The sequence below is a fragment of the Camelus bactrianus genome, chromosome 13 (genome assembly GCF_048773025.1).
Source record: "Camelus bactrianus isolate YW-2024 breed Bactrian camel chromosome 13, ASM4877302v1, whole genome shotgun sequence".
Taxonomy (NCBI): Eukaryota; Metazoa; Chordata; class Mammalia; order Artiodactyla; family Camelidae; genus Camelus; species Camelus bactrianus.
In genome coordinates this window covers 68326137-68346734 of record NC_133551.1, presented here as the reverse complement: position 1 = coordinate 68346734, position 20598 = coordinate 68326137, and the positions used below count along the sequence as shown (strand labels likewise).

The following is a 20598-nucleotide window of genomic DNA, read 5'->3' as shown; positions in this document are numbered from 1 at the left end:
TTGATGAACAGGGAGGGATTAAGGCAGGAGGAAGGGGTGTTATAGGCTGAGGGAACAACTTGTGTAGAGGCCGGGATGGGGGAGAGCACAGACATCTGTGAGGAACTGAGGAAAGCCCAGTGTGAAGCAGGGGACTTAGCAGGGGTGGAAGAGTGGCAGATTTGAGGAAGTCAAGAAAGACTTATAAGTTTTGATTTTATCCTAACAGCAATGAGAAGCTAACAGGAACTTATTAGGTGGGTGACATAATCATTTTTATTTTTGAGAAGAACATTACTGGTTTACAAAGGAAGAATTGTCTGCTGACATCTGGGGAAACCAGTTAGAAAGCTACCGCAGTTGTCAAAATGAGATACTGGTGTTTTTAGATTAGGCATCTCATTCTGCAGCATGGTCACAAAATACCAAAGACAGAGTGGCTTAAACAACATTTACTTCTCTCGGTTCTGGATGGAGGCCAGAAGTCCAAGATCAAGGTGTCAGACTTGGTGTTTAGGGAGATCTTGGTTTGTAGACAGCCGCCTTCCTGCCTTCCTGCTGTATCCTCACATGTTGGAGAGAGACCTCATGTCTCTTCCTTTTTTATATAAAGGCGTTAATCCTATCATATGGGCCCTACCCCCACAACCTAATCTAACCCTAATTCCCCCTCAAAGGCTCCATCTTCAAATACCATCACACTGGGGATTAAGGCTTCCACACAGGAATCTGGGAGGAACATAAACATGCCCGTCCACAGCACTGCAGCAGGAAACAAGATAAAGAACACTGTATCTGAAAGCAGGACAAATTGGGTGAACTAACAGCTGAGTCCTGCTCTCTCTGATGATTCTCTTACATCTCCTGGGCCCTTACAGTCTCTGCCAGTGGGTTTCACACAGCGAGCCAAGGAGTCCTGCAGCGCCAGCCAGGGCTGCTGTGAGAGGATCAGGGTAAGATGGTGGGCCTGACTTCCCTCCCTCCTTCACCCACAACCGCCTCCTGATAAGACTGTATTTGCAAAAAAACGGTGCTGTTGCTCAAAAGAAAATTTATATTTACATTTATACTCATTTTTAAAGCTCAGAGATCAAGTGATTGAGCCCATGATTACAGAGCAACTGAGTGGAGCCAGGATTTGGAACCCACGTCTGTCTGTCTGGCTCCAAAATATGTTCCTAAACACTGTACTGTCTGACTTATTTGAAAATATTCTCAGGTCTCTTCTTGGTGCTGTTTTCTTCTCTTTATGTCATAATTCCTTGAGGGCATGTGTTTAGTCAGGGTTCTCCAGAGACCGAGAACCAATGGGGTGTACATATATACACATATATGAAGAGATTTATTATAAGGAACTGGTTCATGTGATTATAGGGGATAACAAATCCCAAGATCTCCAGCTGGCAAGCTGGAGACCCACGAGAGCCAGGGCTGTAAATCCAGTCCAAGCCTGAAGGCCCGTGAATCAGGACAGCTGATGATGCAGTGCCAGCCCAAAGGCCCGCAGGCTCAAAACTCAGGAAGAGTCGATGTTCCAAGTCCAAAGGCAGGAGGAAACCTGACATCCCAGTTTGAAAGCAGGCAGGCAGGAGGAACTTCCTCTTATTCGGAGGAGGGTCAGCCTGTGCTTCTATTCAGGCCTCTAACTGACTGGAAGAGGTGTACCCATGTTAGGGGGGCAATCTGCACTACTCAGTCTATCAATTTAAATGTTAAACTCATCCAAAAACACCCTCACTGAAACACCCAGAGTGACATTTGACCAACAATCTGGGCCCAGTGACAACCTGGACACGTAACATATAACAGAACGGACCAGGTTATATTTACATCTCTAGCGTGCCTGGTCGTGGCCTCTATTCAGCAGTTCAATCCATGGTTATGAAAGACTGAAGAGCAAAAACTGAGCATTAGACCATTGCACACATGTGGTTTACTTTAAATGCACTTTAAAATGCTGAATAGTGCAACCGACATCAAGCCATTAACAAATAAAACAAAAATACCCCTCTGTATATGGCATTTACCAATAACTAAGTTGGCAGCCAGCTGTCCCCATCCCATTGTCCTTGAAGCCCTTTTCTATTTAGGCAGATGAAACAAGGCAGAGACCATACCAGTGCCCGCTGAGCTTCTACTATGGTGATGAGGAGGGCAGGGGCCTGCCAGTCTGAGTGGCACTTATAACTTGACCCTCAATTTGTGGAGAGAAAAATTCAGACTATATTCCAGGCCAGCTAATACTCTTATAAACTGTTAAAGAAAGTAAAAACTCTTAAAGTTAACTGAGTAATTACCGGAAAGGCAATGGCATTTGTTACCTTGCTGGCAAAAAGCACCCCAAATTAAATGAAGCTGGAAATAGAAAATCAGCTGTCAGTACGAAAGAAGAAAACAGATGAAGAAAATGAAAGTGAAGGTGAGGATGAAAGCTGTATTTTATCTTATCATCTAGCTGGCTAAGATCATTAATAAAAGGAAAGCCATTTCTGCATAGGAACATTTTCCACTAGTGACTCCATTTTGTGAATTGACAGGAACATCTGGCTGGCGCCACCTTGTGGTACTTAGGAAAAAGTGAAAAGATTCCTAAGACAGCAGCTCCAGCAGCCTTTGCTTGCTTAATACATCCCCCTTTCTTTTTTGTTTCTGTTAGATTTAATGAGGTATAATTCATTACAATAAAACTCACCAATTTTAAGTGTATAATTTGATGAGTTTTGATAAAGTTGTATATTTACTATCACAATTATGACAGTATTTCCATTCAAAAAGTTCTCCAGTGTTTGTTTACAATCAGTGCCCTCTCCCTCTCCCTGGCACCTGATTGGCTCTCTACCACTGCAAATGTGCCTTTTATGGAATTTCATAAATGCAATGAGACAGCACATGTTGTGTCTAGCTTCTTTCACTCAACATCATGCTTCTGAGATTCATCCATGTTGTTGCATATATCCAGAGTTTTTTTAAATTACACTTTTAATTTGGAAATAACAGTAGAACCATACACATCTGTTAAGAAATAATACTGAGTTCCCATGTACCCTTTACTCAGTTTCCTCCAGTGGGAACAACGCTCAAAACTACAGCACAGTATCACAACCAGAATATTGACACTGATAGGGACAAGACACAGAACATAATTTCTATCACCACAAGATCTGCTCTTTTATAGTCACAACCATGTCCCTCGTGCTTCCCATCCCTATTCCTGAACTCACAGCAATCACTAATCTGCCACATTTGAAGAATGTTATCTAATGCAATCATCTGGTATGTAACTTTAGGGAATTGGGGTTTTCCCCATTCAGCATAATTCTCTGGAGATTCAGCCAAGCTGCTGTGTGCCTCAATAGTCGCTTCTTTCTATTACTGAGGAGTGTTCCACGGTATGATGCACCAGTCTGTTAAGCTGTTCATCCACTGAAGGATCTGCAGGCTGTTTCCAAGTTCTGGGCTATTATGAATGAAGTTGTAATGAACATTTGTGGGTAAGTTCTGGTATGAACAGAAGTCTTCATTTCTCTGGGATAAACGCCCAGGAATGTAACTGCTGGGCTGTATGGTAGTTACATGTTTAACTTTTTAAGAAATGGCAGCTTAAACTTTCCTAGAGTGGGTGGCTGCTGTGCCTGAGGTAGGTGGTAGGGAGAGAGGGATAAAATGCCTTAAAAAATATGTAACATCTTCTTCTTTTTTTTTTAACCAAAACATCAGTAACACTTGGAGTTTAAACAGAACCTGGGGTTTGGGGTTGTCAGCTATCACTTCTTGGTTCTAAAGCCTGACTTGACAGTATTGTCAGTGGGCATCAGGCCCCCAGCTCTATCAAGCTCAGTTTCACTCCAAAAAGACCTGTCAAAGATGACCGTGGTTATCTGCAATGAGTCCTCGCTTTAACAGCTCTTTCTAATACCTAATATATCTGCTTTCTATCCACTGTACAAAGACACAAAGGTCTAAACTTGATCATGCAGATCTTCCCAAAAGGGACTGGGCTCATTTAGAAAGCATTAAAAAAAAAAAAAAAAAGGCTTATCATAAAAATGATGCAAGGCAAAAGCAATGCAAGGATTTATCACAACGAGGTATCATAAAGTGATAAGTCCCAACATAAGTTTCAGGGTACGCCAAAGTGTCACTCATTTTTTTTTCAAAACAGCTTATTTAATTTCACTGTGAGTTAAAAATGTACGTAATACAACACTTAGTGGGGAAGGGGGTGCTAACAGGAATGAGGGGAGAAGATACTGAAATCAGAATGATCAGAGCAGGTTGTGGTTCTAAAAGTGATGAGCTCTGCTCATCTTGAGGGCTGCACTAGGAGTTAATCCACAGGATTATGATAATAAAATTCCCAAATAGAGAAGTCTAAAAATTTGTTCTGCAGGTGTTCGTAGTAGAAGTAAATAGCTTTTATTCACTGAACCCTTACCACGTGCCAGATGTTGCACTAAATTATCTCTAACCTTTACAACATCTCTATAAGGGAAGTTTAATTATTCACAATTAAAAAATGAGCAAACAAAAAAAGAGCCAGGATTCAAACACAGGTCATCTGACTCCAAAGCTCAACCTTTTAGCCACCGTACAGTGGTGAAAATGCAAATTCAAAATAGAACAGCACAAAAAGATAATTCCTTTCCCCCCAAAGATCCAAGGAACAAGAGAAATTGTTACTTTGCTCACACAATCAGCAAGGTTTTCAGGTGGTGGGTGGTCTAGATACACTCATTCACTTATTTGTTCGATAAATAATTACGGGGCAGTTACTATGCCCCAGGGACAGTTCTAGGCTTTGGGGGATCAAGGACAAAACAGACATACATTCTGGTCCTGGTGGATTGTGATTGGAGGGAAAACACACAAATAAAATCTACAGTCTGTCAGGCAGTGAGAAACGCCGTGAAGTGGGAGAGATAGGCAGGGAACAGGGATCCTGGCTACAATTCTAAACCAGGCGGCCAGGGAAGACTCCACCGATAAGGTGACTATTGAGCAAAGACCTGAAGGAGGTGAGTAAGGAAGCCACACAGAATCTAGAGGAAGAGCAAACCAGGCAGAGGGAACACTGAGCGTAAAGATCATGAGGTGGGAATGTGTCTGAGGAGCAACGAGGCACCAGTGGCAGCTGAGAATGGAGTGTGTGAGGGGACAGGGACAGGGACAGGAGAGGAAGTCAGGACATTAACAGGAGAGGCAGATCACGGAGGGCTTTGGAGGGGTTTCTGCTTTTACCCCGAGTAAGATGGGAAATTACTGTGAGGTTCTGAGCAGAGAAGTGACCAAGTCAGACAAGTTTTGAAAGGATCATACTGTCTTCTGTTTTGAGAATTAACTGTAGAGCTGCAAAGATGAACATGAGAAAACCAGGTAGGAAGTGGCTGCAATAACCGGCTGAGAGCTGATGAAGGCCTGAACCAGGCTGGTGGCTGTGGAAATGGTGAGCAGTGGTTAGTTTTTAAATTTGCTTACAGAAGGGATGTGGGGCAAAGAACAAGGATGACTCCAAAGCTTTTGGCCCAAGTCATGCGAAGGATGGAGCTGCATCAACTGAGTAAAGTGGGAAAAGAAAGTTGGTGTGTGTGTGTGGCAAGTGGAGTGCCAGGATTTTGGTTTAGGGCAAGCAAAATTTATTAAATGTATTAATTACTAAATATCCACATGGAAATCTTGAAAATGAAGTTAGGTGGCCAAGCCAATCTGAAGATCCAGGGTGAGGTCTGGGCTGCAGACATGAATTTAGGAGTTCCCAGCATACATGGTAAGTGGCATCTAAAGCCCAAGGGAGTGTCTATAATGACAAGGCCTAAGGACCGAGCCCTGTATTTAGAGTTTGGGCAAATGAGGAGAAATCAGCAAAGGGAGACAGAAAGAACTGTCAGCGTGGGAGGAGGAAAGCCTGGAGACTGGGAGATCCTGGAGGTCAGACCAAAAAGTGTTCTGAGGAGGGAGTGAACAAGAGTGATGAATGCTTCAGAGGGCAAAGTACCATGAGAACTGAGAAATGATTTAACAAAGTCAGGGTCACTGGTGACCCTGACCCAAGTGCTTTCTGTAAAGTGGTACGGGTGAGAAGTCTGGAATAGGTTTGTGAGAAAATGGTGGGGAGGGGAGATGAATTTTGGTCAGTGAGTTTAGAGGCCTTTTGAGAAATTTTTCTATAAAAATGAGTAGAGAAATGGGGTGATAGTTAGATAATGGCTTTTTTTTTTCAAGATGGGAGAAATTACACCATGTTTGAATGCTGCTGCTGCTGCTGCTGCTGCTGCTGATCTGATAGAGAAGAAAAAACTTGTAACGCAGGGGTGAGGGGAGAATTGCTGGAGAGCAAGCTCTGAATAAGCGACGGGACACAGAGCCGTGAAGGGCAGCCACAGAGTGCTGCCAGTTCCCCACAGTAACAAGCAGAAAAGGAGAGAATACAGGCTGAAGGGGGAAGGTGGGCAAAAATTTGAGGGTTTTGGTAGCCTATGCATAAATTTATCCTATAAATCTACGATGGAAGGGGTCCTTCAAGAGCATTTCTATCTCAACCTACAAAGCTAATGTGCATTCAAAGCTGAGCATACCTTTGTAGAACATCTTGCATAAGATTAAATTCATAGTTTATAATTTAAGGGAAGAAGCAAGATAATCAACGACTGGACTGAAACCAGACTGAGGATGAGAAGGGTGAATTCTGGCTTGTGTGGAAGGCAGCCTGTTACTTCTCTAGGAATGCTCCCTTAAGGAGCAGGCTTGGGGCTAGACAGAGCAGATTTAGGCTTGGAGGTGGGAGAGAAAAGTGTGGAACCGGAGAGGAGAAAGGCAGGGAGGTCTGTGTAAACCTAAGTAAAACACAAGGTGCAGGCTGGTTTCTGAAATGTGTGAGCGGCACTGGTTCAAATCCAAGCTCTTACGCTTAGTAGCTGGATGTACTCTGGCAAATTACTTAACCTGATTTTATTTCCTCTTTTGTAAGAAAGTAGGAAGTATTAAAAATCCACCTCATAAGATTAACTGAAGGGCCAGGCTTCTAGCGTTGCTCAGAAAATAATTTCCGCTTTTCCATGTGGATAACAGTATTAATTCTTGTATTATTCTGATTGGCAGGCAGGAATCCTAAGCCCTGACCTTGCGAGGAGCTATCAGATACACAGCAGAAAGTAGGTGGCACTTGCCCTCAAGGAGTACATAGTCCAGATGAAGTATTGAGGCAATACAAACAGCTAATACAGTACAGTTAAATACTTAACCGGCAGAACTGTGGTTCAGTGGTGGAAGGTAATGCATAAAAAGAATTCAGAAGAGAAATCCTACTATGCCCCAGACTCCTAGGAACTTGAATATGCCCAGAGGTAAGGTAATACACCAAGCTAATTACTGGACTCCTTTTTTTTTTTTTTTTTTAGGTGGCTTTTGTGGGTACGAATGCATATTCCTACAAGGTTGTGTGTATGTGTTTTTGTGTGTGTGTATGGAGGGGGGAGGTGAATCTTCTATTTTCTCTGCCCTCAGAAAGCCCTACAATGGCCTCACCTTACAACACTGACCTATGAAATTAGCTTTCTCTATGACTTATTCCTGGAAGAGAGACCTCAGCTTTAGAGCTCACTCTCACTGGTGGGGCTCTCACAACTTAACTGCTTGCTCAGCAACCATAAAAGAACTGATAAGGTCATTATCAATCATCAGTTTAATGGTCAGAGGGCACCAGCTTGAGAGGCAGTCCTCTTCCCCTGTCTCCCCTTCTGAGAAAGACTGTGAAATGACTTCTCCAAGTTTGCGTACAGCATATTGGAAAGACCTAGCATTAGAAGACAGTCCATATGCACTGTGTTATGCAGCCACAGCAGGTACTTAGAAATGAGACATTCTCATGGGAATGCAAGAAGAGGAGAGGAATTAATGTTTATCGTACACCTACCATATGCCCAGATCTGTGCTAGGAGTTTTGCCACATATTATACTCAAAACACTGGGTTTAGATCCTGGATCAATCAGTTCTTGTGATACTGTGAGCAAGTAAAAAAATTTTCTCTCTGGGACTGTTTCCCTTTCTTTTCTTAATTAGGTTTATGTATTTATTTTTAGAGGAGGTGCTGGGGAATTGAGCCCAAGACCTGGTGCGTGCTAAGCATGCGTTCTTCCACCTGAGCTATACCCTCCTACCCTGGGCCTCAGTTTTCTAATCTCTAAAAAGGAGGCTAGAATCCCTGCTCGCCCACCTTACAGGGTTTTTTCAGGAGCCCAGAAGAAGAGTAAGATTTGAAAGGGATTTAAACATCCTTAGTCTCTTACGTACACAAACTGCAACAGCAATTTCCCTTTCTCTTTGACAAGTTCCCATTTAGAATGCAGAACAGGAGTCTGCAGTTTCCTGACAATGCAGGGGGTGGGGGGAAACCTATCAGTGCACCCTGAATAATATAAATAAGAGCAGCGCCAAGCTCTGTACCTATGTAATCCACGCCCAAACTCAATGAGGTCGGTATTGTGATCCACCGTTTACAGGCAGGGACACTGAGAGGATGACACTACTTTAAGGAATCCAGATCCTCAGGCTAAGTGGATTTCCCTCCCATTCTCCCTTCCCCTGTCTCGGACAATTCACCCGCCCTTTTCCTAACCAACCCCGGATCCAGTCCCTCTTTACTGAGCTCTCAATTTCGCACCCGGGAGGAGTGACTTCGCCTCCCAGCCCTATCCTTCACGCTCTGGCAGGTCTGGTTTTCCCAGAGGCGATTGTGTGTTGGCAAAAAAAGGCTTGGAGTCCAAATCTGTATTCGAATTCTGCTTCCACCAGCCAGTCACTAGCTCGTCATGTGACCTTGGGCAATTCAAGGCCCCTCTCTGAACTCCTTTTTTACTTTTGTCCAAAAAATCCTCTGCGCCCTGACCAATACACATGCTGCGAGGAGGTGCAGAAAGACCTCAGAGATGCTCCCGGCCAAAATCCGAGCACTAAGCAGGTGGGAGCGGGTCGTCCTTCCCCTTGAGGCCCGGTTCTGTGCTCCCTCAGCCTCCTCCGCCGCCCCCTCAGGTGCAAGCCGTCTCTGTGGCCTTCATGCCTGCACTCGACCCCCGGCGCCGGAGCTCACCTGCAGGCAGGCCCCGCCGAGGGTTGTGGCCGGGAACCGGCGCCTCAAGGAGAACGCGACCACCGCCGCCATCTTGGCTCCTGACGTCGAGCCCCACCCCTTAACCCTGAGGTCGCTCTCCGCCGGCGTCCCGCCGAGCACCGCGGCGCCTAGCTAGCATCCACCGAGGACCTGCTAGCCGCGCAGGAGCCACCGAGTGGGAGGTGGCTTCCGGTTCCTCAGTGGGCGGAGGAAAGGCGGAGACAGTGAACAAGAGCGCGCGCAGTTGCGGTAGGCCCAGCGCATGCCCACTTGGCCTCCCGCCCTCGAAGGTGACCTTCCCAGAGGGAGGGGGCGGAGTCTGAAAGGGAAGGCGGTGGAAAGGGGTGGGGCTAAGAGCACGAGGGGGGCCATCTGGTCTGAGCCCTAACCCAATTTTAACCCCTTTCTTCCTGAAAATTTATCAAGTCGCTCAACTCTGTCCCCGAGTCATTTCTGTCACAGTGTGTCAGAGACTGTAGAGGTTTTATCAGTCCCCTGTCTGGAGGAACCCCATCAGTCCCAGGTAAATCAGGAGGGTTGGTGAATGAACTGAGAGGACTTTAAAGCTGATGGGGCAAAGATGTCATTCATTCATTCATACATTCAAAAATACATATGGAGCATCTCCTATGTGCTGGGGCAGTGTAACAGAGCAGGACCTTATTGTCATTGTGACCTCTGATATCTGTAATGGTGTTTGTAACTACCTAACCGTATGATGGTTTAAAGGGTTTTTCTCATGCTTTTGCTGACCAGGTTTAGGTTGGAGAGGATGGGGCTCAGTGCCCTGCTTTTGCCTCCAGTGCCCTCCTCTTGACCCTGGCACCTCAGAAAGAGCAGTTGGGTGTTTTGTGTATCTTATTGTTCATAACTGTGCATGTCTGCAGCTGTTTTTGACCCCTTGTGATTTCCTTGTATTCTGTTATTTGAGCTGTAGGCCTCAGCCTGCAGCAGGAAGTACCAGGCTTTGGCCTGCTTAAAAGGCTAAAATCATTTATCAGCCTGACTTTAAACTGGACAAGTTTTCTCTAGAGCATTTTTCCACGGAGCCCCTTCCTATGCATCCTTTGTTCAAGGTACAGGAATATTCAGAGTCCCAAAGCCAGAGGTGAACTTTATATCCAGCAGAGGGAAGAGGACCACTGCATCTGCAAAAACAAGAACAACTTTGCAAGAATTGGTTACCCTGTATATGATCTCTATGGAAACTAACCCCACCCCTGGAACTTCTGAACTTCTACTATAACCCCTCCTGCCTTCTCTCCCCAGGAGTCTCACAGTCCTAGAGGCATTAGCCCACTGTGACCTCTTTTGCCTGGCAAAGAAGTAAAGCTACCTTTTCTACTTCATCCAAAACTCTGTCCTCAAGTCTGAATTCAGTAAGCAGGGTTCGGAGGTGCCAACAGTGGTACAACGAGTGAGCAAGCCAGGTGCAGTTGCCAACCTCACTGAAATTACTCTCTAATCGGAATGCAACCAGACAATTGCAATATAGTAAGCTCTGTTCTGCAAAAGAAGGACCAGAAGGGAACCCAATCCTTGGTGGTTTAGTCAGTTAGCATCAGGAACCATTTCTTGAACATCCACTGTGTGCCAAACATTAAGATCCATCATCTTACTTAATCCTCACAACAGTCTTATGAGAGAGTTGTGTGTGTGTGTGTGTGTGTGTGTGTGTGTGTGTGTGTGTGTGTGTGTTTTAAATCTCTGTTTCAGTCATCTCAGCTGTTTTTTCCAGACCCCTGCCTGGGTCATCTCAGAGCTTGCCTTACTTTGGGGGCTTGATTACCTTGGTGGCAGTAGCCTCAGTTCTCCAAGTCTCTTCAGTCACCTCAGGCAGTTTACGTAGTTAGCTAACTTTGCAGGTACTGTCCTGTTTCCCAGGACAATGTTTTTTCTTGACTACCCACTTGTTTTTGACATGTGAAAGGCCTCTTTTTTAAAAAAAATTGAGGTTATAGTTGAGGTACAACATAGTATGCACAAATTTTAAAGGTTATGTTCCACTTATAAAATATTGAGTATATTCCGTGTGTTGTACTATGTCCTTGTAGCTTATTTATTTTACATAGTAGTTTGTATCTCTTAATCCCCTACCCTTATGAAAGACACCTTTTTACAGTCTTTGGTTTCCACACTCACATCACTTAGATGCTACTGGAGAAATCAAGATGGCCAGATGAATTGGTGGATGGGGCTTAGTTTCTGAAGTCCTGCGCTAGACCTTCTGTGTGGACTCATTAGAGGAGGTATGTAGTGAGGCCACAAGAAACAGTCAGGACCCCTGGATCTAACCTTGACTTTTCCCTTGATGCTGTGTGACCTTGGACTAGTCCCTCCCCATCTCTGGCCTATAGTTTCCTTGCCTGTATCATCAGGGTGTTGGGCCAGCTGATCTAAGATTCTGTGATTCACCAGCAATCTCATTCCTGGGCATATCCAGAGGGAACTCTAATTCAAAAAGATACATGCACCCCAATGTTCATAGCAGTACTATATACAGTAGCCAAGACATGGAATCAACCTAAATGTCCATCAACAGATGACTGGATAAAGAAATTGTGGTATATTTATACAATGGAATACTACTCATCCATAAAAGAGAATAAAATAATGCTGTTTGCAGCAACATGGATGGACCTGGAGGTCATCATTCTAAGTGAAGTAAGCCAGAAAGAGAAAGAAAAATACCATATGATATCATTCATATGTGGAATCTGGGGGGAAAAAAGACACAAATGAATTTATTTACAAAACAGAAACAGACTCACAGACATAGAAAACAGACTTGTGTTTACCAGAGGGGAAAGAGGTTGAGAAGGGATAAATTGGGAGTTTGAAATTTGCAGATACTAACTACTATATAAAATAGATTAAAAAAATAAGTTTCTACTGTATAGCACAGGAAACTGTATTCAGTATCCTATAGTAGTAACTTATTATGAAAAGGAATATATGTATGTATATGTATGACTGAAACAGTATGCTGTACACCAGAAATTGACACAACATTGTAAACTGACTATACTTCAATTAAAAAAAAAAGAAAGAAAAGAATAAAAAAAAATTTTTCTGTGATTCACATTGCTGCCCTGGGGGGCTACCTTAGGGGTAACTGCTGACAGGGCTGAGGTCACCTTGACTTTTCACTGGGGCTGACCCACCACTGGAATAGGGCTCTCCCAAGGCTGCCACAAGGGGCCACCCAAGTTGGATGAACTCATGGAAGAATGTCACTCTCCCTCTAAGTCCTCTTGGCTGAATTACCTTCTGAGATGAAGAGTGACCTCTCCCTTCAAGGAACGTGTTTCTAGACAATTCATCCTATTGGCATTTTCAGGGTTCTCTCATCTCAAAGGCAGTTGCCACTCTGAGGTTAGCAACTCCCCTTTTACTTTGCCCAGGTCACCTTGGAAAAAGCAGTCTGAGGCCCGCAGGAGTGAGACCTTGATTTATGGAGGGGTTCTTGGTGCCAATGGGCCCACGCGCCCTGCAGTCACATCATTCCTGGGCTTCATGGGGATTTGGGGAGCTCAAATTTATGGAGAAATAAATTCCTGGGCGGCTGTACCTCCGCCCTGAACTTTGGGATTCCAGAAAGGCACAGCTGCACGAGGACTTAGCGATTTTCACGGCCTGCTCCTGACATAGCTTCCCAAGGTGTCTTTGTGATAAGACCCAAAGTGCTTTTGTTTGTCTCCATTTGTCTAGCTAGTGAAGTAGTGCTTCTCACCAGTCAGCTAGATACTTTATGTTTATTCACAACCTCATCACTTACAAATGTGTTTACATAAACAGTCTCCTTTGGTCCTCATAACAACCCTTTTGGGTTGGAATGCCTGTCTCCATTTTACAGACTTTCTTCGTCTTTGGATAATGAGCAAGCTGAGCAATCCTGGGTGGGACTCTTGCTTTAGGACCTCTTTCTTCTCTGAGGGCTGGAAATCAAAAAAATTTAAAACCAAAAAGCATAGAGTCAACTGTCATTTGTACAACCAACTATATATCTAGTGTCTTGTGATTTAGGGCAACCTCGCAGGAGTCCCCCCAGCCAGAGGGCTAAGCAGGGGCGGAATAGCTGATGATTTTATAGCCTGGGAGATTTATTTGCTTCCGAGAAAAACCTACCTCACCCCAATAGATCCCTGTGGTGGGACTCAGGGGCCTTCACATCCAAAATTCAGGATTTCATTTGCCTTCCACCCATGGACCATTGTCCTCTCCCACCTCTCTGGCTGACCCTCTCCCGTTGTCCAGCTGTCTCCTGAGCATCTCCACCCGGGTGTCCCAGGGGCCTCCAAGACTGGCCCACTCACCGGCCCCTCCAGTCTCATCTCTCCCTGTGATAACACCCGCTTTTCTCCCCTCCCTGCTCCTCACCTCCGAGTCTTTGCTCGCTTCCATGTTGGCATCTGAGGTGCCCTTTCCTCCTTTTCTACGTGGCCAATTCTTCACCATTTCAGGTTCAGCTCCAACTGTCTCCTTCCTTGGAAATCACCCCTTGACCACCCCCATCAAAACATCCTCTGCATCAGCATCTGGGTCAACAACTACCCATTTAAATGTCCATTTCCCCAAACTGTGAGCATTTGGAGGGCATAGCCCATTCACCTTATTGTCTTTGTAGAACTTATTGCTATTTGCAAGTTTGGCTTTAATTCCCTATGAATATATTTATCCTTAAAATTTATCATGCCAGCAGTCAAGAACTATGCCTGTCCTGTTCACTGTTGTGTCCCCAGAGCCTGGCACAGTGACTGACACACAGTAGGTGACCAATAAATATTTAATGAATGAACAAATTCATCTTTGTTTCCAAAGTGACTGGCTTGGGAACTAGCACATAGTAGGTATGTAGTCAATGTTGATTGAATGAAGGGGTAAATAAAAACAGAGGATGAGCTGTCCCTGTCCCTTGTAGAAGGTGAAAGGAGAGATTGGGGGTAGGGGGATGATTAGGGGAGGAGGGAGCCCAGTGGAGACCCAGGCAGCTTTAATCTCCGGGTCAAGACTAGGGCAAGGTGAGTGCATGGAATTTCAGATGGTCAAAAAACTTGGTCATTAAGATAAATAATATTTTGATGCACTATTCAAAATGCAAAAAAATCGTGATGAATGAAACATCAAAATTTTAGGTAAAGGCAGTATTCTCTGAGAAAAACCAGAGAACTGAGTCAGTCAAGGGAACTGGGAGCAATCATCCTGGTTCCTTTCTGTCCTTCCTTTACTATTTGCAGAAACTTCTCCATCTTATCTTAGTCTTGCTAACCCTTGTTTGTTTCCCTGTTGTTGGCACGGGAGAACTTTTAGGATACATCAAAGGGGTTGGGTGCTTTTTCAGGGACCAGAGTGAAGGAAGGAGTGAGGGCAGGGATGGAGGAGGAAGGGGATGATGGTGATCACAGCCCTGGCCTCTACCTGGTCCAGCCCTCTGATCTACAGCAAAGGGATGGGTGGGATTGGGGGGAGCAGGAGACCTTTCAGAGAGACTAGGCGCCGAGTCACAGCAGGAGACAGAGTTGCCTTCCTTTCCCTCAGCTGTGGAAGGACTCCCTTCTGTGGGTCCATGCTGGCAGGCCCACCACCACTGGGAGATTTGCAAACATCTGGGCTCCTCCAAGTATATCCCAGCTCTCTGCCTGCCGTATTTTTCTTCCAGGGAGCAGCATAATTTGGCACTGTGGGGTTCTAGGGAGAAGGGGAGGTGAAAACAATCTCCTAGTGTTGGAACAGACATCGTTAGCAAATCCAAATGCTATCAGGCCACCTGGTCCTGATCTCCTCCAGCCCCTGCCCCAGCCCTGCCTGGGCTTGCTCTCAGAGAAACCCTTCTCCCTTGGCTAGGTCGCTCGGTGGTCATCTTTACTATTGTTCAACATGCCAGCGACAGCGATGATGGGGCTGCTCCTGCTGTGGCTGCTGCTGGCTGTAGCTGCCATGTTCGGAGGACTTACTGCGTACCAGGCCTTCTTCAGGGCAGTGCGGGGACGTTTTCTCTCTCTAATCAATACAGCGACTTCACGAGGTAGGGATTTTTGTCCTTCATTTACAGTTGAGGCAACTGAGCGTAAGAGAGGGTCAACAGCTCACCCTAAGTCACACAGCTAGGAGGTCAGCATCTTCTGCTAGGGAGATGGCTGGGCTATACATGGCTATGCATGGCTGGACATGTATCCAAGGCTCGTGGGAACACAGTGGTTGCAGCCCCTCTAGTCCACCAGCAGAGGGTGCCCCTGCCTCATGGAACTGCCCAGGGCTCCCTAACAGCCCTTTCCAATCTGCCCTTAGAAAGGGCTTATCTAAACCTCGTTCCCTCCAAACCTCACCATATAATTAGACTCTCAAAATATTCTCTCTGAGTGGGATGGGGACAATCATATGCTACAGACTTCTCCAATTTCATGAGCAGTCTCTATGGAACTCCCGGAGCAAAAGTCACAAGCCGCCCCAACTCCAGATGGGGCTGCGTTTCACGCAGCTGATGTCAGCTCAGCTGCTGGGACTTAGCAAGTGGCCCAAGGCCTTCTGGGGACTGTCACGTTTCTGGGCCCTATAGCATCACACCTACACACACACACACACACACGCAAAATTAGAGCTTACCCACTTTGCTAACCTCTGTCTCACTCTCATCTGTCTGCCACATCACCAGCATACTCTCAAATTAGCAGTTAATCTGGTCCTCTGGGTGTGTGTGGGTGAGTGCTTTGTAAACGCAGTGTATGATAAGACTCTTTCCAGCTGAATCTGAATTTTGAGTACCCCTTTCTATCAGAGACAGAACCACGTAAATAAAATGCAAAAAGAGAATAGTAGTAAATATTCACTTGTTTAGATATTGGCTCATCGAAAGCAAGACAATCAGAGGGATGTAAAATGTTAAAAGCAAGTCTACCTTCTAGAGAGGCAGGTAGGTGGAATGGTTAAGTATGCAGGCCTTTGGGTTCAAATCCTGCTGTATCAGCCATTTACTGTGCTACCTTTAGCAAGTCACTTAACCTCTCTGTGCATTAGTTTCCTATTGTGTAAAATGGAGAAAAAGAATCATAGTCACTGTACAGGGAGGAGAAGTAAATGAATTAGCATCTATAAAGAGCTATCAATCTTAAACTGGTGATGGGAAGCCCAGCTGGGGGAAGAAAATAGGTAAAAGAGAATGTGAATTATTAGGGGAAAGAGATTATGCTAATCAGGATGGGAAGACTTCAGCATAAATAAGATACCAAGGGTTTCAGGCTGCCTTAAAAATACATATGTAATTAAATTCTCACAATGTAAAAATTTCAAGCAACACAGATAAAGTTTAAATCCCCTCAGTCACACTTTTTCCCCCAGAGGTGATTACTGTTGTCAGTCTCATGGGATTGCTTCCATCTTTTTCTTTGCATGTATATACATATGTATGTTTCTACAGAAATCCACAACCTGGCTTGACATTTTTTTTTTAACACCAACATTAAGCGCTCTATCTTGGAGCTCTTTCTGTATCAGTACACATAGATGGGTTTCATCTTACGTGCTGTAAAATATACAAATGTAGGGATGTACCATAGTTTGATTATTTCTCAGGTAGTTTCTTAATAGCAGCAAAGAAATACATGTTACCGTCCTCTTTCTAAAATGCAGGATTGGTCGTGTGACTGTGGCTGTTGCAAAACTTCTGCGGGGGCATCCCACTGCTCAAACTCTAATATTTCCAGCATGACTTCAGTCCAAATCTTAGCCACGTTCCTTGATTGCTATTTCTCAAACATACACTCACATCCCTTTGCACTTCTACTCAGCTTGGCAGCCCTTCCTCCCTTCTCTGCCCAGTCACGCGTTCCTACATCCTTTCAACAGTCACTCATCCCAGTTCAAATGAGCACTGAGGCCACCCTTGGTCACTCTTCCAGCTGGAAATAATTGTGTGTGTGTATATATATGTATGATTCCACAGCTTTTGTACTTTTTCATTCTTCCATTCAGCAAATGTTTGTCAAGTATCTATTCCATCAGTCCGCCTCTTTGCTCTCCCATCTGTCTCTCTGACTCTGCTCTCAGTTCCTTGAGGGATGAGATCATGTCTCATACCAGGGTTTTCCAGGAAGAGAACAGACATCCTGGTTTGCTCAGCATGGTTCCAGTTTTCACCTGTTAAACTGGTGGAATTATTGGTAGTGTTCCCTTTCACTCTGGTTTAGATGAAGAATTATATGATCACTCTAGTTTTACACACAAAAGCTGCTTTTTAGTAAATGTTAACGGAAAAAAAGAATGAATGAGTGGATGAATGACTTTAATTTGCTTTTCATGATTTTGAGATGCCCTCTTACTCCAAGCTGAAGGCTAGAGAGCACATACTGTGTTATGTAGAGGTCATCTCGATGTGGGCTCTATTGCCTTTGAAGGGTTGGTAGGAATCCTCTGATCTCCAGACATGTTGCTTGCAGGTAGTGCGTGTTCTTGTTCTAAGATTCAAATAGGACATCTAGCGTGTTAAAAAATGACTGGTACAATGTTTATGAGTAAAAGAATGACAACTCATTGAACTTGGGGTTAGGAAGTCATTCCTAAGACGAAGTAGACAAGAATTCAGCGGGAGTGCTCTGGAGTCAGACCACCTGGGTGAGAATCTGGGTTCTGCTGCTTCCTGCTGTGTAAACTTGAGCAAATCACTTCCTCTGAGCCTCAGTTTCCTCCTCTATAAAATGGGGATAAGAACCTCACAGCTTTGTTGTGAGAATTAGGTGAGATGATGAGTGTAAACTACTGGGCTGAACCATATGAAATCATCTCTCTCTGACCATTTTGACCTTTCAAACGGCATTTCGTCTTATTCAGCCTGGCAGGTAGTCAGTGTTTAAGAAATGGTGGTTTTTATTACCGCATCTCGTTGGGCTGATATTTCTGCTGATATTTCTGCCCGACTGAACAGGTGTTTCATTCTTTCATTCAAAACATATTTTCTGAGCACTGTGCGTCAGCAATTGCCAAAAGGAGGAAAACAAAGCAATCCTTTTAAAGGTAGCTCCCAATACTTCAGTGGCAGTGGAATATGTGAAAAGGGCCTTAGAATGCCAGTCAGAGACTGTCCTTAAAGAGTCACCTTGGTGTTTACCCACGATTGTGATAAAGTGGGCCTTAGCTTGCAGAATGTGAGGGGCTGAGGCAAAGGCAGGCTTGACTTGAACCTGACAGTTTGCTTGGAGACCAGCTAAAGAAGACCAGATCTTTGCTTTCTCAGGGATCAGGGCTGAACAGGAGCTGGCTGGCTGGCTGGGGCGGGGTGGGGGATGGTGAGGCACAGATGAAAAATCAGATTTCTGACATCAGCCAGGCTTGAAAGAAGGCTGCAGAGCTGAATTTCCTGCCTGGACATGTCCTTTTTCTGGTTGTCCAGCTGGAGAAGAGGTTCCATGTGCTGTCATTTGGTATCACCCACTGTATTTAGTTACCAATAACATTGCCATCAGCCCCCTGGACCTGATGTCACTTTGATGCCACTTGGGTGAGGATCCCAGTGGATAAGTCCCTCTGGGAAGGCAGAGTTTATCCCTGGATGCTCTTTTGTTTGGAGGGGGAGGGACCCCACTTCCATTGGCTTTTAGCTATGCCAGGGTATGGATCAGGTCCCACCTGGAATGAAGAGGCTGGAAAAATGGGGACCTCAACTCCCCTCACTGGGAACCGAAGATTACCTTATTAAAATGCAAAAACAAGTTGTGTCCCAGGGAAGGGTGAGGGGAAGGAGGCCAGAGGTGAGGGAGTGATGCTTTTCCTTTAAACGAGGCTGATGTGGTTTCTCATCTTGACCATGGGCAGCAGGGACCTGGCCAAAGGCACTCCCCTTGCTGAGACAGAGGCCAGTCCTGGTTACATGGCAGCAGCCACGGTTCAGCAAGAGGACCTTTTGGAGGGGCAAGGTTCTGCACTCCAGGGCTAAGGAGGGCCAATGTCTACCTTGTGTTTCTCTTTTTGGTATTATAACAATCAACCTTTGCTAGCCATTGCAGTCAGACTGACTGGACTCTGGGGATTTAAGGAGTGTACCTATTTCTATAATTGAGACTCAGCCTGATAGCAAAGATTCTACAACTGTGCCTTCCGAAATGGTAGCCACTCGTGGCTTTTGAACACTTAAAATGTGGCTAGTCTGAACAGAGATGTGACGTAGGTATAAAAAACACACATCAGCTTTTAAAGACTTACTACCAAAAAAGAGAACATAAATATTTTGTCAATATTTTCAAATTTTGATTATATATCAAAATGATAATAATTTGGATATGTTGGGATAAAAAAACCATATTATTAAGTTAACTTCACCTGTTTTTTTACTTTTTAAAATGTGGCTACTAGGAAATGTAAAATTTCACGTATGGCTTGTGTTATATTTCTATTAAAAGGTGCTGTTCTAGACGTCTCGGGGTGATTTTCAGCAATCCTGGGCTGGGTGAGCGGCCAAAATGTGAAAACTCCAGCAGGTTGGATTTAACACACCAGCATCCCCTGGGGGGTCTCAGAAATGGGTGGGTCAGGAAACTGCCATTAAAGGTTGTCCTGGCTGTGGCTTGGGCCACCTTAGCTGGGTATAAAAGGGAAGCGTGACCTCAGAGGGCTGGGCCCATGGGTTAAGTCCGGGAGTAAGAGAACTAGTGATTTTCATTTTGCAGTGGTCCTTTAAAATAGCTGCACCAAACATCAGTCCAGAAGCCCAAGCTGGGGCTGAGGGGTAAGAAGCTTGGAGGTGGCTTTGAGGCTCAGCAACAAACTAGATGGCTTTATTTTAGGGACTCAGGAGTTTGTTCACAAAGCCCCTGTTAGATCATGGCTATGTTGCGTGGATTTTTATACCATGGGTCAAATCACAATTACCTACATATAACAATTCCATATGATGAGAACATATTACCCAGAGCAGTGGACTCCACTGGTGGACACCATTCCCCAGCTTCTGTGACTTTGCTGTGAACACCTATAGCTGTGATCCTCTTTAGGTGATTGCCTGTGGGCTACTGCCGCCCCCTTGCCTGTTCAGAGGGCCAAAGTCCCCACAGCCAATGATTGACTGGTGCAGGGGCATGAAACTCTGCCTCCAGTTGGAACGACTCTAAGCTGCCACACATTCTCCAGAACTCTCCAGTGATGAGGCCAAGGCTCCGCCTGAAATCACACCCTTGTTTGGCTTCTTCCCTTTCCTCGTCCTGCTCCCTCCACTCCCTTTCTGGTTTCTCCTGGAGGCATTTCCTTAATAAATCACTTGCTACCAAATGTTCTTCTCAAGGCCTGCTTCTGGGGAACCTCACCAGAAAAGTCAGACTTTATTGTGGGTGTTGGTCTTGACCTTGGGTGGTGGCCATGTAATACACATCCACTCAGTGTGTGTGGGATTCTAAACCCTTGAGATATCCTTTCTGAATGCCTGACCCCACGCCCAGAAGAGCTGCAGGACCAGGAGAGGGCCCTGTGTGGCCTGCCTCACTCCAGGCAGTGTCCACGAAACAGTGATGAATGTCGCACCAACAGCCACATA

At 45.1% G+C, this 20598-nt stretch overlaps 1 protein-coding gene across 1 annotated transcript in view; it reads right to left on the bottom strand.

Moving 5' to 3' along the window:
• The window catches only part of SDHB (succinate dehydrogenase complex iron sulfur subunit B), a 28974-nt gene extending 19741 nt beyond the window's left edge, over positions 1-9233 (bottom strand). The window contains exon 1 of the mRNA XM_010957470.3: positions 9063-9233. Coding sequence (XP_010955772.1) covers positions 9063-9134 — 72 coding nt within the window. The 5' untranslated portion in view covers positions 9135-9233. The remainder of the gene's footprint in view (positions 1-9062) is intronic.
• Positions 9234-20598: the final 11365 nt, after the last annotated feature.